Genomic DNA, 13,479 nt, shown 5'->3' on the forward strand with positions numbered 1-13,479 from the left:
AATGTTTACAAATTGTGAACTAAGAAAATGACAATGAATTCAGTTACGTCGAGATTAAAATTAGCTTATGTTACTTCTTTAAATCTGCCTTTCATTGCCAAATTTTATCAAATGGTGTAGACTGTAGAGTTAAGTCAATTCTTTACAAACCAAAAACATTTTCTCTTTATAATAAAACTAGATCAAAATTGAAAATAAAATACATCATCTAAGTTATTAATTTTTATTGTAACTCAAAACACAATCATAAATATTTTTCATACATTGCAATGTATCAACTAAGTATTAGTAAATACCTACTTAAAACAATAATTAGACCCTATAAATAATGGACGGTACCTCATCTTCAGCTTCTTAACAATTACTCTCTGAACTTATCCGTAACGAACGACGGTAGCGGCATTAAATACAAGAACTTGTTTAAAACTATAAAACCAACGGAGAACGCGAAGGAGATGCCAAGATTGAATTCCGGATTGAAATCCCCCGCTGCGTACATATCTCCAGCGAAATTTTTGGACGTAAATCTTTCAGCTAGGAAGGCTTTGCCACTGGCGTATCTACAGTTAGCGTTCGAATTCGTGTTGAGACTAAATGAGGTTTGGATTAGACTGGTGATGGATGTGCAGTTCTCTTGGTCGCTGTAGGGGAGGACGTTGAAGGTGGGCTGCCGGAAGACGTTGCGGTGGAGGTAGATGGAGGCGTAGCGGGTGTGCGTCACGTAAGTGATGTAGAAGAGCCAGTCCTCGAAGCCTTTGTATGATCTGGAATAAGTAATTTTTGTTAAAAGGCCGCTGGTTTTAATTAAGCAAATGGAACAGTCATTTTTTATTCATTTTTCCGCTGGATTTATATTGCATATATACATAACGTCTGTATCCCTTACGGTATAGACAATGCCAACAGAAATAAAGTTTTTAAACTTTCAGTCTTTGAAGGCTGTTGGCTCTGTCTACCCCGCGAGGTATATAGACGTGATTATATGTAATGTTATCTATACATACATTTATAATAAAACAGAAAAAATATTTTGTCTGTACATTTAGTATTTTTGACTGAAATGGATAGAGGGACACTTGGAATGAATAGAAAGCAATAGTTTGAAAAATTCTTTTTGCATTGAATAGACCATTTATCGAGAAAGGCTTTAGGCTATATAACATCACGCTGTTAAATAAGGAGCAAAGAAATAATGGAATATGTGAAAAAAAAAGGGGGAAAATTATTTCTCTCTCTCGGCCTTCAATGATGCCCAAAATAAATATTCCACGCGGACGAAGTCGCGGGCACAGCTAGTGTAAAATAAGGAGCTTACCTGAGGACGCCACTCGCCAGCATGACATAGATACAAGTAATATAGATGCTGACTATAGCGGCTATAAGGCCGTTCTTCACGAACATCATAACGGCAATCGTCTGTTGTTCAGTGTAAACGTAGCACGACCACAACACGAGGGCGAAGTACAAGTAGTCGATGGTTTCTGTGATGTCCCCTAGGATCCTGGGGGAACGGTTGTGGGTATTAGTTCCTTGGGAAAATTTAGGATACATAAAATCACGCCTCTTTCCCGGAGGGGTAGGCAGAGACTACCTCTTTCCACTTGCCACTATCTCTGCATACTTCTTTCGCTTCATCCACATTCATAACTCTCTTCATACAAGCTCGGCGGTTTCGGGTACTTTTGACCTGACCCTTTAACTTTATTTAGGATACCTAGGAGTTTAAAGTAGTGACATATATATATATATACAAAAATCACACCTCTTGTAATTTCATACATACATATGGTTCCGTCTATATCCTTTACGGGGTAGACAGAGCCAACAGTCTTGAAATTACTGAATGGCCACGTTCAGCTGTTTGGCTTAATGATAGAATTGAGATTCAAATAGTGACAGCCTGCTAGCCCATCGCCTAAAAAAGAATCCCAAGTTTGTAAGCCTATTCCTTAGTCGCCTTTTACGACATCCATGGGAAAGCACCTCTTTCTCATGGATGTCGTGTCCTGGAGTGGTCCTATTCTTTTTTGTATTGGTGCCGGGAACCACACGGCCCAATACAAAATTAAAAATTTTAAGTAGTTAAAAGTTAATAATAATTATACCTATGTAGCATTGCCAAACTATTGATAGTTGACCTCGAAAATCAAATCGATAGTCTAATCGATACTTGTGCTTTTACTCAACTATCGATAGTGGTCATCAGAACGTCCTCGATATGATCAAGGTACGTTTATCTTGGCCTTCCCTTCAGTACTAATGTTTCCATTTACATTCGCTTTGTATATTAAAATAGAACTTACGGATAAATGACGGCTGCCGAAGCAAATGCGCTGATGAAGGAGAATGGTAGAGACACTAAGTTCCAAGATAGTAGGAGACTGGCTCCACTGTACAGCCCTTCTTGAGATTCCTGGTAATACCTCGTCCGGTACGGACCAACTACAAAAGAAAGTTAGTAAAGAGATAAATACAATTTAAACATTATGCCGTGCGGTTTACGGCACCAATGAAAACAAGAATAGGACCACTCTTTCATACATGGATGTCGTAAAGGGCGACTAAGGGATAAGCTTGTAAGCTTGGGATTTTTTTTTGGGCGATGGGCTAGCAACCTGTCATTATTTGAAACTTAACTGTATCATGGCTCTGTCTACCCCGTAACGGACATAGACGTGATTATATGGATGGATGGACAATATATAACGCTGTTACGGCAGAATACGTGTATATAGTATAATGTGAGAATAATCTGTTACATGATCCAGGTAAAAACCAGGCTCTTCTCCAAAGGGCAAGGAAGCGGGACTAACCTCGGAAGAAAGCAAAAAAGTCTTACATAACTTACGGCGCGGCGCTGGTACAGAGTTCGTTTTTAGATTGATATTAATAAGCTGTGTGTTGCCGAAAAAATTTAATTAAATTTTAATAAATCTTGTGTACCTATTTCATATTTCACCGCAGAGACGATTGAAGTTATTTTTTCTATTTAATATATTGTATCTAAGGAACACTTTAATACTTACATAGACATATGGTGTTCATAATGCTGATGAAGTAAGTGCCGACCATCGCGTTGAAAATCAATCCACTTTTTGTTATAAAGGCCCTTTGATAATCCTGCAAACAGATATGTATAGATCTTGCTAAGTGTAATACCTAGAAACTAAAGTACTAAAACCTATTGAGGATTGTACATTCATATAGTCACGTCTATATCCCTCACGGGGTAGACATAGCTTGGAAAAGACTAAAAGGCCACGTTCAGCTGTATGGCTTCATAATGGAATTAAGATTTAAATAGCGGCAGGTTGTACAATCCGAAGTTTATAAGCCCTTATCCCTTAGTCGCCTTTCACGACATCTATGGACAAGATGTGGTGTGGTTCTATTCTAAATTGACGGATATCACACGGCAAGTTTTGTATCTAAAAATGAGGTAAAAATGGAGAATAACACAACTGCCATTTCATCATGTCTCAGGTCTGCTGGAAGAGATTTTCTTTAGAATAAACAGAACCTATATAAGTTTCGTGTGTTTATCGTTCCGTGTTGTTTTCTATGTACATAAATGGCTTAATTAATAAATAATAATTTACCTTAGCTTCGTTGTAGAATAACCACAGTATGAAGAAATAAATAGGCAGGGAAAATAATCTCATGAACATTTGTTTCAGTCCATTGTTCTTGAAGTTGAATATTGATGTCAACATCCTCCTAAAAATAAATTAATTCATGAAGATAATCATTTTAAATTGAAGAAAATCATATAAAATTCCAGATTTAACTGTTTATGGTAAACTATTTTTATGTAGGTAAGTAATTTATTATTCTTTAGGTATGACCACACTGCTATAGATTTCAACAATAGTTTGCGATTGTGGAAGACTTCCTACTAGTTACAAACGTGCAAACACAATTCCATAAATTAGCTTTTGTTCTACAATCGTTTTCTGCGACATCCATCATAAAGAGGTAGAGCATTCCATCAAATTTGCCAGAAACCACCTCTGGTTTTCACCCTAAGGCGAGTACCGGAATGGAAGAAATTGCTCGCGCAAAATATCTGCTTTAGTAATTGTAAAATACATGATATTTATACTACGTACAGTCACCGGCTCACTACCACACCAAGTACCAGTACACGTCTGTCTGCGATTGCCGTTCGCACGCAACTGTCAACTTGACATTTATAATACCGACTTGTGTGTGTGAGACAGCGAATTGTATCCATTACTAGATACAAACACTACAGTCATTATTCTCGATATTTTAAAATTTCTTTATGCTGTTACTTACACGTACAACAGCCAAATAACTCTAAACCCTCCTGGCTTTCCGTAGTTAAGCTGGATCTTATTAGGGTTCACGATCCGACTATGCTCGTTCAGGTTGCCTTGCATGATGCCCTGACCTTCCAGCTTGAACTTCTCCACGAGCAAGGCTATCTGGTGGTTTGATTCTATGAAACGTTCCCTGGACCGACGGTCTACTGTTGATAGGCATACTGAAAAAAATATGAATTGAAGTCAGTATAATCACTTTTATTTGGTGTCAATCATGGCCAAGTTGGATTTGGTTCCTCTATATAGGATCAAAGGCGGATCTCGGGCTACTTTTCAAGGCACAACCAAGGCCAACACTAGGAGGCTGATGCATTTGTTGTATTTTTTCTTATTCTTCGAGAATTGAAGTGGAATGGTAGAAGGAGTTTTGTTCAGTTCCGTATGTAATTGAATTAGGGGTCGTTATGCATCGGTTGGTCACGATTATAAAACTGAGGAGCCTAGTTAATGCAAACTAATATTCTGGACATTCAGGCAGTGGATGTGTAACCAATATGGGTTAAGTCAAGTTGCGAAGATTGCAGAGGACACAACCGGTATTGACGCCAGAAAGATGATTACTAGAAAGCAGTTCTTCATTACACGAATATAATAAATAGCCCACTATACGAATGAAACTATCTTCAAAACAATCCTTACAATAATACATCAATGGGTTTTCGAGCTGTGGGCACGGGAAGCCAATACTGCTGAAATAGTCCAGCAGGTTTCTGGTGGGGCCGGCGTACACCACGTCACCAAGGCATAGATACACTACGCGATCCAGAAACGGGAATACATCTGTAATGGAAATATGTATGTTACATTGTGCCTGGCTCGAAACTGCCCGAGATGAAATGCGAGCCTATAGATTTTCTGCTTAGAATGAGAAATTTTTCCATGACCTTATTGGTATGCGAGCTTTGGACTTAAAACTTGGACCGGGCAAAGACGTAAGGGAAATGTGAATTTGTCCTTTTAAGCCTTCTAGGACATTTACAGATACAGATTAGAGCGGTTGTATTCTGCTCTGCCGAATAGCAAACCGTCAAGAAAAAAAATAATGTATAAACTTGGAACAAGAGCAGTAGGTTCGGTCTTCAAATAAAGTTAATTTACTCTGATTAGTAAAATTCTGACCCACTTTCGATTTAAATAAAGTCAAACAATAACACAGCTGTATTTATTGAAAACAATGGCGACCGAAATTTACCGACAGCTATGGTTGAAATGTTTAAAGCACAATTGTAATTAACATCATAATGTAATCTCTCTGCGCAATGTGGGTGAAATTGAGGCGCCATTGGCACAGATGGTATGTAACCAAACAATGATATTATAATGATTATTATCATATACGGGTTCAATTTCCTCAATACGACTAGAGATTTTTTTCTTATTTTCAGTGTTCATATAATTTGTGAGTGTTAAAAACACTTTAACATTTAACTTAAAAGTTTTCTCTCGGGAGCGTATATCGAACCAGAAGTATACAACCATATGTAATAAAGCAAATTAATTAAATTGACAGGTAGTAGAGTGTAGTTATATGGCTTAGTTTCGTTATTAGTTTAAGGATTTTTGGTAGTTAGCAAGTTTTTGAAGATTTCCATCTGAAAATGGGCTCAATTCCATCATTAAGCCATACAGCTGAGATGAAAGTCGCCTTTCATTCTTTTTAAGATTTTTGGCAAGTGATTTAGATTTATTTATTAAAACTTAATGCGGGTGGACCTTATCCCATAATTTTATATTATGTATTTATAAAAATTCAGTTCCATGTGGTTCCCGGCACCAATACAAAAAGAATAGGACCACTCCATCTCTTTCCCATGGAAGTCGTGAAAGGCGACTAAGGGATAGGCTTACTAACTTGAGATTCTTTTTTTAGGCGATGGGCTAGCAACCTGTCACTATTTGAATCTCAATTCTATCGTTAAGCCAAATAGCTGAACGTGGCCATTCAGTCTTTTCAAGACTGTTGGCTCTGTCTACCCCGCAAGGGATATAGACGTGACCATATGTATGTATGTATGAAAATTCACAATCTCACCAGATCTTGGCTTCTCCATGGTGAGTATGATCGCAGTGCCATATTTCTTAGCGGCGTTCGAGAGGATTGAGATTACCAGGTACGTGTTCAGGGGGTCCAGGTCCCACGTCGGTTCGTCCAGGAGCAGGATTACTGTGGAAGACGAAAATGATGCAGTTACATAACTAGATTTAATGACAGTTGAATGATGATTTTGCATATAACGGGTTATACTGACTTCGTTATCTGGACGCTTTACCTATGGACGACTGGGCTATCTTTCGAAGAATGGGAATGGCAGGCAATTTTGTGTCCATCTTAGAAAATGTGTAATGATTCAATTCTTGTGTGTGTCTTAATGATAATTTTTACCATTTAATGATAATTTTTAACATTATAGTGCGATTCGGTAAGTGCAAGGATCATTCACTTTTACGTAGTAATTCATTCATCCATATGTTCACGTATGTACGTGACGACTATACACGTATATACGTGAAGACTGAATGGCCACGTTCAGCTATTTGGCTTAATGATAGAATTGAGATTCAAATAGTGACAGGTTGCTAGTCAACCGCCTAAAAGAAGCATACCACGTTTGTAAGCCTATCCCTTAGTCGCTTTGTACGACATCCATGGGAAAGAGATGGAGTGGTCCTCTTCTTTTTTGTATTGGTGCCGGGAACCACACACGTAGTAACTACGCTTAAAATGCAACCCCGAGGTTTTTATGTATACCACTTACTTGGATCACGTATCAGATGTGTCCCTATGACCAGCCTTCTGTATTCGCTCTTAGTGAGATTTGTGACGTCCTTATTGGCGACCTGCGGGGTAAACAGGGATATTATGTTTCTGTTTTAATGTAGCATGTTGATATTATTTATGTTTAAACATGTCTTACTTGCGAAAGCGCCAAATCTGCCATAACCTGCTTCACTTTAGATGATTTCAGGTAACCTGAAAGCTGAAAAAAATAGGATTTGTCAGAGATTAGCTAATTAAATTCGATGAAAATAAAAGGTAGAATCCATTGATTGAGAGGTACATGAGAATACGCTAACCAACGTATATTTGGATCTGCAAAAAGTTATTTCAAAACGATTACATCCTCATCTCGCTGGAGAGGAACCCGGGGTACGCCTTTTTGACTATAATCCTGGATTGAGTAAGTCAGGTATTTATTCCCATTATTAATTAGGTTCCCCTAATAAATTCAAATTCAAAATTTTTATTCATTATTATAGGATACTTCATATCGGTTAATAATTGTCATATCTATTGGTTTCACAACATTGGTTGACGTCAAATAAATTACTTAATGCTAAGTTTACTGCCGCTTCCAATGCGTCGGTGCAAAAGAAGCGGTAACATACTGCGCTGCAGTATTTTATTCAACAACGTCAACTTCACAACTATCCAAACTTAGAATAGAATAAATAACTCGCATTGGATCATGGAAACACATTCAGTTGTCTGAATATACATACATATATAAAATCACGCCTCTTTCCCGGAGGGGTAGGTAGAGACTACATCTTTCCACTTGCCCTATTTCTGCATACTTCCTTCGCTTCATCCACATTCATTTCTCTCTTCATGCAAGCTCGGTGGTTTCGGGTACTCTTGACCTGGACGTCCTTAATTTGATCAGATACGTTGGTCTAGGTCTTCCCACCGCGACCTTTCCCTCCACACTCTCCTTGTATATCTGCTTAGTCAACCTGCTTTCATTCATCCTCTCCACATGACCAAACTATCTTAACATACCCATTTCTATTCCTGTAACTACATCTTCTTTCACATCGCAACATTCATTTTTGTCTGAATATGCAGGTACGATTTACAATATTTCGATTTAACACATACTTTAATTTGTAATGTATGTATTTTGTCAGTATGCATGTGCACTTTATCGCACCACCGACTTAAAGTTTTTTCTGTTTGGTCAGCTGGTTGACTGGTAGAGAATGCCAAACGGCATTAAGTCCGCCTTTTGTACATTTTTGTTTTTGTGCAATAAAGTTTAAATAAATAAATAAATACGCTAGTTACTTTAGTGAGCGACAAGGCTAAGGTCTGCTGCACAGTAAGACCAGGCAGCAGCCGCGTGGAGTGCCGCACCAGAGCACATGTGTTGTTGAACTGCTCTTCCTCTAAAGGTACGCCTTCCAGGACGATGTGGCCTTTGGAAGGGACCCTGCGAGCGATGACGTCGAGAAGGGCGCGTTTTCCGCTACCTGGATAAAGTTTTAATGTTTCTTTTTTAGGTGTTTCCGAAAATCTTATGTGACTTCGTTATAAATTAAGATTTAATAAAAAAAATTAACGGAATTTTATTACCTTTTATTTTATTTTAAAAATTAATGTATTGATTAAAACCAATTAAAGTTTGTTATTTGGTCTTTGGGTTCCAAACTTACTTATCGTCATCGGTTGAGTAGTTTTCGAGAAAACTATTTGTAAAGGACTAACAGAGTAACGGACAGCTTAATGAATGTCTAAGAGTTCTTTCCATTATTCCTTTTGAAATACGGAATCATAAAAAGGATCTCTAGACCCTTGACGTTAGAAAAAATATATCTTCAGGCCATTCACATAACGGTCAGTTTCTATTAACAGGTAACTTTTCTTAGTATCATTTTACAATTTAACTACAAACCTTTAGACCCTAAAATAGCCGTGACTTCCCCGCTGTGAGTTGTAAAGGAGACATCTTTGAGGATGACTCCTGTCTTCACAGCTCCTGTCATTCGCTGGAAGAAGCTGCCAGGTTCCACCTGTACACAAAAAGTATGAGGTTTCAATACCAGGCTCAAGAATAGAATAGATTTATTGCCGTGTGGTTCCAGGGACCAATACAAAAAAGAATAGGACCACTCCATCTCTTTCCCATGGGTGTCGTAAAAGGCGACTTAGGGATAGGCTTACCAATTTGGGATTGTTTTTTAGGCGATGAGCTAGCAACCTGTCACTATTTGAATCTCAATTCTATCATGTAGCCAAATAGCTGAACGTGGTCATTCAGTCTTTGCAAGACTGTTGGCTCTGTCTACTCCACAGGGGATATAGACGTGACCATATGTATGTATGTAGATTAATTTTCAAAATTGGAAACAAGGTATCACTTATTGACCACACATCACTTCTCATCATCTTCATCTCATAGCAAATAGAAAAATGTAGTCTCTGCCTACCCCTCAGGAAAAGAGGCGTAATTTCATGTATGTACTTTTCTTCTCTTTCTCCCTTCCAGGTCGAACGGTGAATGCCCCAGAGTAAAAAATGAGACGTACACATTAAAAGTCCTTCCTTGACCATATTGTAGGTACTGATTGGAACAATTATATTAGTCATTACCTCATTGACTAATTTATCTTAATTGTAATGAACGAAAAGTTATAATTGTTTTCGTTTATTAATTAAAACTTTATTTAAGAGACTTAAATAAGACCGATTTAAAAAGGCATTTGATGTGAAAGACTCTTAAGGAATTATTATCTTCTATCATATATTGTCGTTGTATGAAGTTCCCAACTTATAATAATTAAATCCTCATATTTAATAAAAAGGTTCATGTAGACACAGGTCAAACAATATGTTACGTACCTACGTGCTATTATTCTTTATAAGATGCTATAAGAGTGATAGCTCTGTCTACCTTGTAAGGGATACAGACGTAATTATATGTATGTATGTATGTATAATTCTGTGTAAAAATAAATCTACAAACCCAAAAATAAAGTTATCACGATATATTTTCAATTCGTTTTAGTAGAGCAATATTATTAAAACTAGTTAGATAGAAAATAGTTTTGTTTGAACTGTACATATTTACAAACATCTAAGAAAAACGTAGATGTAAAATTATGTACATTTAAATATTACATAGTTTTAACTTAGACGTCACACCAAATCTTTTATTGTCATGTAACGCACCCTACAAAAGACATCAACGAGTTGTTTCTATGCGATGCATTAAAAAAAATATATAAAATGTTTCATTATCAGATTTTTAATAATCTAAAAACCAAATAAAAACTGTTTCAAAGATAATATTCACATATTTTTATTTTATTCTTTGTAATAAAATTTTCTATTAACATAAATAGATATTAGAATAAAATTTAAAAAAGGAATAAATAATACAATAATCAGTGCACCAGTGTAAAACACCCTCGGCAATATTTCGTCCGACGAGGTTACATTCTATTTCATACAAAAACAAAGCAGGTAATCTAAAATCAACTTACTTGTCCAGAGTGAAACACATTGCACAGTTCCAAAGTGTAATCAGTGCCGATCATTTTTAATTATAATCTTTACCAAAATTTCTCTTAAATCACGAACAAATAAATAAAAATTAAATAAAACACATTTCCGAGCGACACACCCTCCCCCAAACAATCTAAATGCGAACTAACTTAACGTTAACTTCATTCATAATCTGTTAGCTGAGCGACGTTGCCGTATTTACAAATGACTAACTTCAGTCGATTAACTGTACTAAATTCTAAAAGGTTATGGAAATATAAGATTTGTTTGAAGGCTTGTATGGTTTAGTTTGGCTTGTGCTTGCCTTAATTATACCGGTTAAGGTGAAGCTATACAAGCAAAGAGTTTTAAGGCTTTTTATCCAGCTGAAGAGCTTCAGCTTCAGTTTTTCAGGCAACTTACGAATAGATAGTAGTGGGGTAAAACTTGTGTTACAATGCAATCCTGAGATGCGGTTATGGGTTACTTGTGTTTAAGACCCATAACCAGATGGGATTGGGTTTTCTTTTTAATTTTCATTTTCTATATCATATTTTAAGAAAAAATTCAGGGGCTCTGCTTTTGTTTTATTGTAATTATTTTAAGAAACAAACAGTAACTAATTTGGTCGATGCATGAATTTATGAATGCGTTAGTTCGTCAAGAACTTACGGGGCTAATGACGAATTTCAGTATGAAACTTTCGAAGGCATATGCTTTATCTATAGCCCATTAAGTAAAGTAAAAAGCATTAAGAATATAAAATGTAGGGGTCTCCTAGAAACCAAAGCCTAACGAAACCAGATAAAGTTTTAGTCCAACGTATACACGTTTTACACTAGTCCTTCGCCTTAACAACGAAAGCCTCATTTTTCCATATTTTCTACGCACTGTTGCCAATTCTATTCACCGTGAACCTTTCAAAGGCTAAACGCTTCTTCCTCCCTTTTCATCTCGCTGGAAAGTCGCGTCCAAACATGAGACGAACAAAGTTGGTAATTCGTTATGACCGTACATTCCAAAGATTGGTTGTCTCATTCTGCCAGTTAGAATTAGGGCCGGGGAGACAGAGAGGGGTTTGCCAGCGCAGTGTCAGTGACTGCTATGCTCACTCAGGTTGTGTTGAACTACAAACTCGTGCGATGCGGCAAGAATAACAGTCTTACTGCTTAAAAAAAACAATTTTGATCGAACGAATATCGAATCATGAACTAAATTCGCTTGAAAAATTTGAATTTTGAATTATAGTTGTGTTTTCAGTGATAAAGTTTAAGTTTTGAGTGATAAGTGGCAGTGTGTGTGTGTACCGAATCCCGTTTGCTGGTTATCAAGTAAGTTGACACTGGAAGGCCTATGTATTTGAGTAGGTGTTCAGTGAGGCTAAAGATATGGATGTACTGGAGATGTTAATAAGAAACTGGGTTACGGAAATAGAATTATTATATTAACGTAGCTAATGTGGTAAACAGAACGTGACTTTATGGCTGTGTACTGGTGTTATTGTAAGAGCATGATTAAAAATACCCGTATTTTATAATTATGCCAAGTTTACTCGACTAAATTTACTCGAATAAATCGGAATAAAATTCGTTTATATTTTAGGAAATTACGTGTTATTTTCATACCTGGATAGAAAAACTAAAAAAATGCTTAAGTTTAATCAAAATTACTCAAGTAGTTTAAAGCATAGAAGTTGTTATTAGTAGGAGTAAAATTAACACACTTACGTATTTATATAAATTAATCCATAGAGTAATAACATCAGACTAGAATAGAACATATCCAGGTTCCTTCTTTTTTAATTATTTCTGAAGAATCGCTTCGTGAAATTAAAACCATATCTTTTTTTATAATAGATTTGAGTGAACTTAATCTACCTGGTGGTAAGCAGGATGGGCCTAAGGTTATGCACGTAAGCTCAAATAGTGCCTATTACTGCAATGAAAATCCTTAAATTATATGTATCGGAGAAGAGAGCGATGCTAGGAGGGAATTTGAAATCCAGATCTATTCAGTTTTTATGTAGTTATAGATAATAGGTACCTTGCTAGAAGGCAGTATAAGTTCGTCAATAGAGGCAAACTCTTAATAATTTTATAGTAGTTTCATTAAAAACGATTTAATTTTATATTCAAACATAATTTCGCTAAGCAGTATCTACCTACCATCGATTAGGCTACCGAAATGTAATTTGTAAAAGAGAAATTCAACGTGAAATTTTTGGTGATTAATAGGTAGGTAAGTATTTTTATTTCACCATAACGCGCATCGTTTATAACGGTCGGTGATATTTGAGTGATTGTATGTACTTAGTCATCACAAGCGAATGGTGTAAACCTTAACATACACACACACAATAATATATTGTAAAATCTAATTAGGAGAATTTAGTGCCGTGTGGTATCCGGCACCAATAGAAAAAAAATTCTATTGGTTTTTTTACCTTATTAACTCTTTCCCATGGATGTTGTAAAAGGCGACTATAAAAGAAAGAAAGGATAGGTTTATAAACTCGGATTTCTCTTCGAAAAGGGTAAATACTATATCTTTTTCGATTCCATACTTCTTTTATATTCTTCACTCCATACATACATACATACATACATATCATCACGTCTATATCCCTTACGGGGTAGACAGAGCCAACAGTCTTGAAAAGACTGAAAGGCCACGTTCAGCTATTTGGCTTAATGATAGAATTGAGATTCAAATAGTGACAGGTTGCTAGCCTGTCGCCTAAAAAAGAATCCCTTGTTTGTAAGCCTATCCCTTAGTCGCCTTTTACGACATCCATGGGAAAGAGATGGAGTGGTCCTATTCTTTTTTTTTTATTGGTGCCGGGAACCACACGGCACTTATTGGACTTCA

The 13,479-nt window shown here is 36.5% G+C and overlaps 2 protein-coding genes across 2 annotated transcripts in view; one reads left to right on the forward strand and one right to left on the reverse strand.

The window, feature by feature from the left end:
• Positions 1-55: 55 nt before the first annotated feature.
• On the reverse strand, positions 56-10,756 carry LOC106143538 (ATP-binding cassette sub-family G member 5). The gene is made up of 13 exons (XM_013345655.2): positions 10,611-10,756; positions 9,020-9,137; positions 8,413-8,597; positions 7,262-7,324; positions 7,103-7,184; positions 6,379-6,510; positions 4,986-5,126; positions 4,300-4,507; positions 3,600-3,717; positions 3,027-3,120; positions 2,304-2,442; positions 1,316-1,501; positions 56-764 (listed from the first exon to the last, which is right to left on the reverse strand). Exons 1-13 carry the CDS (start codon positions 10,662-10,664, stop codon positions 362-364), a joined length of 1,923 nt encoding a protein of 640 aa, XP_013201109.1. The 5' UTR covers positions 10,665-10,756; the 3' UTR covers positions 56-361.
• A 962-nt stretch (positions 10,757-11,718) lies between these two features.
• Positions 11,719-13,479, forward strand: part of LOC106143506 (ATP-binding cassette sub-family G member 8) — a 53,493-nt gene continuing 51,732 nt past the window's right edge. The window contains exon 1 of the mRNA XM_060945184.1: positions 11,719-11,942. The gene's annotated coding sequence lies outside the window, so the exon portion shown is untranslated. The remainder of the gene's footprint in view (positions 11,943-13,479) is intronic.

The sequence above is a fragment of the Amyelois transitella genome, chromosome 7, assembly GCF_032362555.1.
Source record: "Amyelois transitella isolate CPQ chromosome 7, ilAmyTran1.1, whole genome shotgun sequence".
In the NCBI taxonomy this organism is placed as follows: Eukaryota; Metazoa; Arthropoda; class Insecta; order Lepidoptera; family Pyralidae; genus Amyelois; species Amyelois transitella.

Excerpts from the sequence above, each read along its gene's own strand:
- LOC106143538 (XM_013345655.2), bottom strand. The coding sequence starts at position 10,664 with ATGATCGGCACTGATTACACTTTGGAACTGTGCAATGTGTTTCACTCT. Across the intron at positions 7,325-8,412 it reads TAGCCTTGTCGCTCACTAAA|CTTTCAGGTTACCTGAAATC; the intron begins GTAACTAGCGTA and ends TATTTTTTTCAG. Across the intron at positions 5,127-6,378 it reads CATGGAGAAGCCAAGATCTG|ATGTATTCCCGTTTCTGGAT; the intron begins GTGAGATTGTGA and ends TTTCCATTACAG.